Consider the following 11774-nt stretch of genomic DNA (forward strand, 5'->3'; position numbering starts at 1 on the left):
GCAATTTCTTACTAAAATTATTTACTGTTTAACTTTATTGACATTGACAATAATTTTTTATGCAATTTAGAACAAAAAAAATTGACCAGGAGCTGACAACTTTAAAAACAATTATTTATTCGTTGTTTTCAATAATTCTAACATATAAGGGTATAAATATTTTTATTATAGTTAAACTAAGGTTTTGAAACAGTGTTTCCAACAGTCTCTCGTACATTGGGCTATATTTTTTATTTTAAATTTTTTGAAGAGTTATTCATACATTAAAAACTGGTATTCTCTACTAAAAACTGTTTTTTGGGTTCCATATAGTTCTCTCCTAAAAACGATTTTTTTTTAGAAACGTCAAACCCTAGTTTATTGCTATTATTGCTATATTAACTTGTATAAATTATTTTTGTAACCTTAATTTTACAATATTTTTCAAAAATATGTAATTTTTTGCCCTAATAATTTCTAATATGTATTTTTGATTGCTGGTTAACTTGGTTTTGATTTACATTTTATGCATTTTTACCTATGTTGGTATATTTTTTATTTCTCTTGACTTAAGTAACTTTTGTAACTTAGCATAGTTTTTATTTTTTAATATAACACCTTTAAATATCTAATAATAAAACTTGAATTGCTTTTAAACATTATCATTACCTATCATAACGCGCCCGATGAACCACAATTTGCAATGACTGGTATGTTTCATTGTTAGAGAAACCTAAAAAATTTAATTGTGTTAAAATCTTTGTAGAATATCAACTTTTATTAATATTTTTGGTTACTGTATAAGTGTATACTAGTACACTAAATAGGTAAATAAACAGGGTAAAATAATTTTGATACTGTGTATACATACACAGCATCAAAATTATTTTACCTGTTTGTGTATTATTTACCTCTTTTTGTTACAAAATTACAATAATAAATTTATATGCAAGTTCCATTCTATTATAGTTTTCGAAATTTCATTGTACATTGAATACGTCCTCATTGTTAAAGGTGAGAATTATCCTTAAAGGTCTTTTATAATTGACTATCAAAAATAAATTTATAGAAATCAGGTACATATTTCGAATCTTAATGATTTCCATCAGCAGGTATGAAAGTTTTTTTTAATATTTGCGTTATTGATTATGAGCCATATTTATATAAAATATAAAATGTATAAATATTTTATACATTACAAAAAGCAAAAATTTACATCGATATTACAAAGAAAGACGCTTAAAATGGCATCGATGCCTAAAAATGCAATTAATAAAATTATAACAAACTAAAACAAATAAACAACAAATTATAATTAACAAAAGATTCAAGATTGAAAAATAAACTATCGGCCATGAAATTAAAATTAATTAATCTAAATATAAATAATTAAAGATGCAACATTTCAACAGTTTTGCTAACAATCTGTAAATTTGGCTTTATAAAAAATATATAAGATATAGTACATCGTAAAATGTTTTGTTAAAAATTACATATAACTTTGTTACAAAAGTATCAGTAAAACTTCAAAACAAGAAGTATGATACTGAAACTGTCGAAATGTATTCAATTATAACCCAGTACTAGTCTGAATTAGTTATCCTATAATGACTTCAGAAAGAATATCTGTTATTGGTACTGCATAATAAAATGTTATGCTAATAATTGCATATATGGTAGAGAAGTAGAAGGAAAAAGTTCTTGCAAAAATATGGAACAAAGCTATTAAAATGTTGTATTTAGTTATTACCTTTTTTGTCTGCGTTTAGATTTAAAACTATCTGTTCCATAATAATGAATTTTTTTCATCTAGGTTATTATGCGATCTGGTAAAACATCAGCAACTCGTCCATGGTCCGTCTCATGTGTGTCCCAACTTACCCCAAATGGTGAAATGTTGAACGTGGAAAACTTACAAAATGAAACTACAACTGATGGATTACAAAAGAACAAAATGGCACAACAATTCAGTCATTCGGAATCGGCTTTGCATATTTTGGATAACATGGCGAGCTATCACGGAGATTTCGGCAGAACGGATAATAAGTTCGATATCAGGAAGAAAAAGCTCAGGCTGAAGAAAAGACAGGTTGGTGTACTATTTTTACCTGATTACAAAATTATGGACCTAGTTTAATATTTGCCTTTTTTAAAATATTTGTATAAAGGTTAGAAATATGTTTCCATTATCCTATTGCAAAGTTGGAACTTCTAAAGTAGTAAATTTTAGCTGACAACTTTTATTTGAATTTACATATTTAAATATCCTAGTCAATTTAAAATGGAATTTAAATATTTGTATCTTCGTAAGTGAAAAGTAAACAGTAATCGTTATTATATTTTTTAACAGACAAATATTTAACTATTAGCGAAATAGTATTTGCTTGAAGTTAAAACCTGATGTTAGAAGAAAATGCTCATTAGACGGTTTTCCTAAACGAGTAGTAATTTTGAATTTTTGATCAAATCATCTCTCCTTATTAATATTATTTTGATTATCACTGGTAACTTAGCTAAAACAATTACAAGTTTTGAGAAAAGTTAACACTCCGAGGAAAGAGAAATTTATTGTTCAAAATCTAACTCTTTTTGCATTACTTTTCTATGCATATTTGCGCTCATCAAGGCAAATTATATTTTATTTAAAAATTTAACCAGTGTTTCATTTTAATATTCTGGTTAATCAAATAAAATATTCAAAAAAGTAACGGTATTCGTTTGGTGATGAATACCTTCCCTGCCTTTATTGTATCCTGGAGGGGATGATCCGAGCATTTTTGCTAATGCAAAATGTTATTGTATTTTAGTATGTCTTTTATATCAAAGTGTTGTTTAATCAAAGTTATTCTGTTTAAAAATGAGTGTTAACAAAATATTAAATTTACTATTATTTTGATAATGTTTACTGTTATAATTTATCTATATTTAGCATCCCCATTGATTTTACCTGTGTTTTATATATATTCTCACCATCAAGGTGAAGAATTTTGAGTGGAAAATTACTACCGGAATTTCAAAATTTTATTTGGATATAAAGTGATTAATTTACAAATGTTATGTCAGTGCTTTTATTGAATGTTTTATCAGTATCATTATATAGTTAAACAAATTTTGTGAAAAGTAACAAATTGTGTATTTTAAAAAAAATGTAATCGCGGTTAGTTGGTCTTTAATTTTTCAATGAAAAAAAAATTTAATTTATAAAACTTTATATGGATTTAGTTGTTTTCTTGATTGTATTCTCAAAAAAAAAAACTATATAGTTTTGAAACTATATATAGTTTCTTGAAAAAAAAAACTATATATAGAGAATACGTTAATATTTTTATATACAATATTATATATATATATATATATATATATATATATTTATATATAAAATTTTTTTATATATAAATTTTTTTATGTATAAAATACTTTTATAAATATTTTTTTTTATATATAAAAAACTTAAAACTATCATCTAAGGATTTAATCATATTAAAGTTTCAATTTTTTTCTTCCAGAGCAATATTTTTTATATACCCTTTTATATTTTTTACCTTTATTATTGAAATTGTAACTTATTATTAAAGCTGATTATTACTTAGCATAGTGAACAAAATTTTTATAAATTAATAATTCTTCTTTTACATTTAGGGAAGAAAAAGTGAATCCAGCAACGATGCCTATGCAGTCGAATCATCGGCCGGACAACACTCTCCAAAACAAGGAAGCCTGGTAAAATCCCGATCGTTCTCTGGACACTCTCAGATCAATTTAGAACGCATCCTCTCTTCACCGACCCTCAAACACCTCACTAATGAAAAGTGCCATTTAACCACTATGCCAGTAAATTTCGAAATCGGTGGAAATATAACAAATGCACCAATCCTGGAAAATATTGTCACATCTGAAGAACACAGCAGTAGCTTTTCTGAAGCTTGGGATAATTATCAGGATAAGTACTTGTCAGAGTCTTATTCTGAATGTGTAGATACTGAGGCAGCAAGGAGGTTATTAGATTTTGGTGAGGATTATAGGAATTATATAGATTCACAATCAGATTGTTGCTCGTCTTTGTCAAACTTTGGAACAAATCTAGATGTTGGCAATAAGAAGTTCTTGAAAAATTTGATAGCTAATTCACCTGATTACATCAGAAAATCTATAGATGATTATTCTTTCGATAATTCTGAAGACACAGATCTGGATTGCCGTAGAAAGATTAGATCTGATTTGCATCAAAGACGTCGCTCAAGCAAGGAAAGAAGAAGCTCCAAATTGACTTCAGATAGTGACTCAAGTAAAAACTCTTCGAAACGCAAAAATAGTTGTGGAATGAAAAATAATTTAGCAGATATGGAATCCATGAAAAGAAAAAGTAACAGCAAGCTTAAACTCAAGATGCGTTCTAATACGATGACTGACAGTGATTCGGATTTGGATGAGCTACGAAGACTGGTGACTGAATCCAAAGTTCAATTGGACAGAAGCGAAGCCTTGTGGTGCAGCAACGATCCCAAATCAGAAATGGACAGAGGAATTATTCTCCAACCAAGGGACTATGTAAGAAATTTTAACAAAGTATTGCATGGCAGTTTGATCGTTTTGCTCCCTATAGTATTATGCTCTATTATGCTAGAAAATCTACTGCAGAAACGTTTTGTTTGAATTTTTGCATTGTAAATTTTTTTGATGCGTGCTAATTTTTTAATCTTTAAATATATAATTAATTTATATAAGTTACTTTTAATGATACACTTCCATAATGTGATTTAACAGTATTTTTAATGTACATATGATGTAATCTTGCAGTATTTAATACAATATTTATATATTTGATTTAATTTTTTGTTGTTGTTTTATTCATTTCTTATATGCATTACATTCTATATTTTTTATGCATATGGGTTATATTTGTTTTGTGTTAACTACTACTACTAAATTTTTGTCGATTCTAATTTAACTTTGCTTGTACTAATGTTTTGCTTATAATTAGCACGCATATCATTTAATTTAACTTTTAACAAAAACATCAGTATTAGATTTAATAGCATTCTAGATCTAATTTTAAGATATTTGTAATCAACACTTGATGAAAATAACTCATGGTAATAATGAATCTGTTAGGAGCTATTAATTGTGTGAGCTTTATATTTCTGTTAGATTTGCATGTATTTTATAGAATGATTTTTACAGTTTTTTGTTACATGAAAAATGCTTTTTCATGAATTTAGATTAAAATGCATTAAAATAGAAATATGATTTGAAGTTTCACGGATATCCTCGCAAACAATCATGGTGATTCTACTACATTACAAGTGTGGTATTATTTATTAGAACTTAAACATCTTATTTGCTCAAGAAAAAATATTTTACATTCAAAAGATTTTAAATGTGAGCTTGCATAATTAATAGACATCCTTATAACACATTTCCTTAGAATTCTCATATTTGCTATGTAGTTTTGACCTATAATTTCTCTCATTTATAGATATCCTTATTATCAATTGATAGATAGCCTTATCATCAATTAATAGATGTCTTTATTATCCTTCGAAACGCATCTCCTTCTAATTCTTGTAATTCTATGTATTTTTGTCTTTTAATTTCTCTCATTCAATAGTAGCATTTGTATTCCTTGCTATGATGCGTATAATGTATGCTGGTCATTTACTTATTTATTGTCTTACTTTTGTGTCTGTCACAAAAATACATGAAAGCATAGAATAGTCTTCTTTTTCTGTGTTTATTATTCTGCAAACCTAATTTGCTATGCCTTCTGTTATTTTCAGTCCCTATAATAATCGTATTGCCTGAAAATAATCAATTCTTAGATATTTATGGTCCTTACAGTTTATCTTCCTTCAAATTATCTATCATATAGATTAAATTCTAACGAATTCTAAGAATTATTATCATATAGATTAAATTCTAACAATGTTCATCTTTAAATGCTATGGCACTTTTTTTCTAAATGTTTCAAATGATGATGATTTCTATTTGTTTGAGCTAAAAGTGAAACGTTAGTAGTGTACACATTCACCAAAAAATATTTTATTTAAAATCTGCTATTTGTTAGTGCTAAAGTATATCAATCATATGTTCTGTTCAAAAGTGTAGTTCTATGATAGATTGCAAGATTTTATTATCGATTTTGCTATTTACAAGATATAACTCTCAAACACACTGTTCTATTATGCTTCATCTTGTAATATATTGGTATTTAAGTTGTCCTCTCCTTCAAATTTCGAATTGATTTGTGATATCAAATCATTGATTATTTTGCAGGGTCTAATTTTCTAGTCTATATAGAGAGAATTTTTTATGAAATATTGAGCCATCATATATGTTTTGAACATTATATTTTCTGGTTTTAACTCGAATGCTTCATCTTTCTATATAGAACATTTTTTTTTCGATAAAAATATATATTTCAACGCCTAATTCTTCCCGAACTATTTTTTGAAGAAACTCCAAAAATACAGTGTTTAAATAAGTCTTGAAAATATTATTGAAGTGTTCAAGAGCAATAGAATTTAAAGTGGAGGCCAATTTGTCGACCAGAAGGAGTCTACTTAAGCATTCATTGTTATTTGTAATTTTTATATACCCTATTCTCCTTTACAAATCAAATTTGGTATACTCTTTAAAATAAACAAGTGAAAATATTTTTCAATAAATTGAAGAACAAAATCAGAATGGTTAGGGAAAACTACTCATGGTAAATACTTATGTCCAAATTTGTATTGCAATGTTACACTATTATTGTTGTTTAATTTACTCCTTTCGTATACTTATCTGTAATGTTATTTCCAAAATTATTACCTAACAAGAGTACTTTATGAAAATTTATCTTATCCATTTTTCTTTGCATAATCATATTTAAAATAGTTAAAAGATGATATTGATTGAGAAAAAATAGGGAAGTTGAAATGACAAATAATAGTATAAATTGCAAAAGTGTGCAAACTTTCAATTAAAACGTTGTATTTTTTTAATATTATATCCCGAACTTTAAAAATAATTTTTCATAGATTTTTTGTGAATCGGTGGGGTGAATAGTTCAAACGTTTGATTGTTTTGTGTTTAAGAATTGAACTTCTACAAAAGTTATGGAATATTGGATATTAACAAATTTGAATGTTTCTTGAACGAGGAATTAATACATAACAATACTTTATTTTATGACAAAGTTTTATATATTTTGTAGAGGCACTTTTCCAAAAGTCGAAGTTTTTTTGGACATGTTGATACTGTTGAAGATACAATTTGTATCTAATCAATAAAGCCTTTCTAATAAAAATAATTATAAAGTTTATATGAACCTTTATGTAGAATACTCAATTAAAATTGAATTCAGTTAGTGAACGTTATGCAGTCCTGTACAAAATATGATAGAATTGGTTTACATTTCAAAAAATAAATTGCAAATTAATATTATCAATAGAAAAACTTGTATTTTTTAAAAAAAGGCAGTTGAATAAATTTAAAATACGAACATGATATAAAATTATAATACGTAGCTAAGCACAAAGAACAAAAATGTTTATTCAAAGAACAAATTTTATCTGTTCAATTAAAAAACAAGACTATTCAAATTCAATTATGTTGTAAAAAACACAGTTTGCTTTTCGTCACAGAAGATTATCCCAACATTTACCTAAAGAATTTTTCCTTTCAACGAAAAATAAAGTTTCTTGTAGCATCTAATATAGCTACCACCTGGGACCCTTTAACACCCCGCTCTTCCTCAGAACAGTTTTTTTAAAAAAAGCTGAGCTTTAGCTTTGTCAATCAAATACTTAGTTTTGGATATTTGGCTAATCATATTTCTATTAAATGGTGACCATTTAATGGTCACTACCATCTACTTTGTTTGTAAATACACTAGTTCAGCAATAGAAATCTACTTTTTGAGAACTCTTTGGTTATGGCTAGCAACTTCTTTATGTCAGTCTTCCCCAATTTCAAGAAATTTCAAAAATATTAATAGCTTTACTCCAAAATTTTACGATTACAAATGTTTACGATGCACAATGAAAAATAGTAATAATTAAGTCCAAAAAGCAGAAAACAAAATCAGGTGAAGAAGTATAAGTGTTTTATGATAAACTGCTTGTTTTATTGGCCCTTCCTTAATAATATATTCTTTGCATGCTTATTTTGGATCTATTTACAAATGTAGTAGACCTTAATTAACCAGTTACCTGTAACACTTTAACAATCCCTGGTTTCAGGCTGAAATAATATTAACCTGCCGCGAGAACATCAGATGTCTGGAAGCAGTCATGACCAGAGCCTGCGGCGCAATCCTGAACGATGTCCAGGGCCAGAATTTGCGCGGTAAGTTCATTGCTTCAACTCCATTGGTTTCCGGCTTGAATAAACCAATTAAAAAATCAGTAATAGAAACCGAAAAGATAGAAGAAAATTTGGAAGTTAATAGGAATAGCAAGTTTAAGTCGGTTCAGCCTGTTGTTAAGAAAGCCAAGATGTCTCATAAAAATAATTTAGTCGAGCAAACCAGTAAAGGTTGTAATTGTGGTAATGCTGATAGAAGTTCTAATTCCCAAACCGTTTACAATGTTAATATAAATAAACCAAATGGTAAAACCAAAAGTAAAAGGAAACCTAGTAAAAAATCTCCTAAATCACAAGGTTGTAAATGTAACAAAAACATTTACAACAAGTTATGTGATATCTCAAGCCAAATACAAGATTTTTCCAAAACTGAATCTACTTTAAAAAATGCAGTAAATGATGATGAGCTTATCACACATTTGAGTACATTTTTTAAATCCCTTCGAGTCACATCCAATTCAGAAAACAAAAGTATCATTTTGAACGATTGTGGTGAATTAGTAACAGCATGCAAATGCCATCCAATTGCCAAGTTCATTAATTTTACTATTAACTATATAACAGAATGGAAAAATTATATTTGGAATTGTAGTTTATTCACTTTTCTTTTAAGAACTTTACAGAAATTTATATTTATGATATTTGGAATTAAATTTCAAATCACTCGAACTCTCAAGCGAATGTTGCTGCCTTTTTAATCGTGCAATATTTTAATAGTTGTTTAGGTTTATATGCAAATGCTATGGAAAAACATACTCATATGCTTTATGTGCAACTTTTTTCAAAATTGACATACATATACTCATATGTATGTTTAAGCAAATGTAAAAATAAGTTTTTGAGCATATAGTATAATTTTATATAGCTTTGGCATGGCAAGGTTTTGTTGCTTTTTGGTGAATGTTTAACATTTTTACTCAAAAAGATATTTAATGTTTTTAGTAATTAGTTTTTAATCTATCCCATTCAATGGCATGTTTTAATTATACTCATTCATTGTTAAATCATATGGACAGAAGCAAAATGTTATGAAAATTTAAAAAAATTAAAAACAGTGGTGATTATTCAAATATATATATATATATATATATATATATATTTATGAATATAAATTTTTTTATTACATTAAGTAAACGTTTTTAAATTTACATACATTCGAATCTGTCCATTTTCATGTCATTTTATTTTACTCGTAAGTGTTTTTGAATGTTATTTTAAAAATTCAAAGTATATAATATGAATCATGTTACATCAAGTTATTCAAAAATATCATTTGTATAATAATGTAATTCTTCATGTTATTATAATTATGATTAACATTACTGCTATGTCAAACATTATGCATTAATAAAATTGTATCATATTGCTTGCTTGCTTTCATTGTTGTTGCACATTTCTAAATTGCTTGCAAATATTGCATGACTAATGTTTTAAATAACATATTTAAACACTAATCATTATTCATACACCACCTATAATCATTAGTTCGAATGACACCCAACTATTATGTGATTGATTGGATTTAAATTTGATTTAAATTGAAGCACCTATTATATATAATTTTATCAACTTGAACAGCAGCCAGCAAATTCGAATTTATAAAAATTCAAAGTGAGAATAAAATTGAGTACCAATCTTATTTTTTACAAAAAGATTACCAGCAGAAGATACTCTTCTGTATCTGTTCAAAATAAGAAATGATTTTTTTTTAATTAGTGGTATTTAGTGGTACACATATCAGGTAAAAACTCGCTTATTTTCTTTTCACCAATCTTATTTTTTACCAAAAAAGACATTCTTCTCTTTCTGTTCAAAGTGAAAAAGTGAAATAATTGTTTTGGTATTAGTGATACACATATCAGGTAAAGATTCACTAATTTTCTTAAAAGCACATGTTTTTTATAAAATATTTTTAAAAGTATTTTTAACAATATTTCAAAAACCTATTTTAAAAAACATGATATAATACAAGATATATCTAATAAAAATTTTAATATTTTTAGTAACTCTGAGCGTGCTTTCCTGAAGAATTATTTCCATTTATTATAACGTCCCAAAAAATGTTATTTTTCTTCAGAAAATATGCAATGATTATTACTTTATTTATTGTTGCATGGTATTTATCTTTTTTTAATGGATGTCGTATTGTGTTGTAAAAATCATGTATGAGACATTATGAACTACATTCTGCTTTGTTTATTGTCATTTATTTATACGTATATCAATATTTTTCCTTAAATTTCTAATTTATTTTGGTCATAGCAAAAACATTTTAAAAACTTAAATGAAGCTCAATAAGACTATTAGGGTTGATTAGTTTTTTTGCGCTGTTCGGTTGAACAGATTCTTTTTAGTAACAGTCAAACAATTTTTTGGCTTTATTTGTAAACCTGCAAAAAACTATTCAATCGGTGCCAATTTTTACATTAATCGTACGTGAATTATTTCGAATATGCTAATATTTTAGAATAATACTTATTCAGAATAATGTAGGATATTTTATGGACATTTCAAACATATAAATTTTATTAGTATGATAATTATTTAGTGTTAACTATATATTTTCGACCCAATTTCTAAAAAAGTCCTCAATCGATCATTCGGTCCATTTTTTTAAATTGACAATTTAAGACATTAGAGCTTTCTCAGAATGTAGTAACTCAATTTAAAATAAACTAAACTTTATTTGGAGGCATACGTTGGGAATTGCTTTGGTTAATTAATTTCTGGTTAACGTCGATGTAGCACACTTTTTTGTATTAAGAGGCACAACTAGTGTGAAATTGTCAAAAAATCGAATTTTCAATTTTTCCATATCTCGATAGGTTATACCTTTAAAAATAACATACCAAAATTTTCAATCGTTTTTGAGTTACAGCCATTTAAAGAGTATATATATAGTATATAGTATATCGATCATTTAATCTTTAAACGCGTTTTTCTCGAAACTGCATTTTCCGAATTTGCTGCAGCGATTACTCAAAAACAAATGATCCGATCACTATCGAATTTTTTTTACATGTTCTATATATAGTTCTCCGTAAAATGAACTATCGATTTTTTGATCGGATCAAAAATCGAATTTTGGCAGTCGAAAAACGACCAAAATTTAAAGTAAAATTAGAGTTTTTTTTAAAAAACGTCGTCATTTTGTCAATTTTTGATTTTTTTTTTCTTAATCGTAGTTCATTTTACAGACAATATTATCTAGTTTAACGAGAATTTTTTTTAAATTTCATCCACGTAGAAAGTCGGAATCACTGCAGCAGTGAAGGGTTTTTTTTTTGTCGCGCCGTTGGAGATCGACGATAACTTAAAAAATATTTAATTTTATTCTTCAAAAATTTTACTATGTATTCTTAAAACATGTATAAATATATTCCAAAAATTTCAGAAATGATTGATAAAGTAGTTTTTTTAATATAATTTTCCAAAAATCACCTTTTTTT

At 26.6% G+C, this 11774-nt stretch overlaps 1 protein-coding gene across 1 annotated transcript in view; it reads left to right on the top strand.

The window, feature by feature from the left end:
• The window catches only part of LOC113386957, a 170285-nt gene that overhangs the window by 131660 nt on the left and 26851 nt on the right, over positions 1-11774 (top strand). The window contains exons 7-9 of the mRNA XM_026624718.1: positions 1793-2068; positions 3619-4527; positions 8202-8857. Of these exons, the coding sequence (XP_026480503.1) occupies positions 1793-2068; positions 3619-4527; positions 8202-8857 (1841 nt within the window). The remainder of the gene's footprint in view (positions 1-1792; positions 2069-3618; positions 4528-8201; positions 8858-11774) is intronic.

The sequence above is a fragment of the Ctenocephalides felis genome, unplaced genomic scaffold, assembly GCF_003426905.1.
Source record: "Ctenocephalides felis isolate EL2017-DRISC unplaced genomic scaffold, ASM342690v1 CF-g0.4_SCAFFOLD_00845, whole genome shotgun sequence".
Lineage (NCBI taxonomy): Eukaryota > Metazoa > Arthropoda > Insecta > Siphonaptera > Pulicidae > Ctenocephalides > Ctenocephalides felis.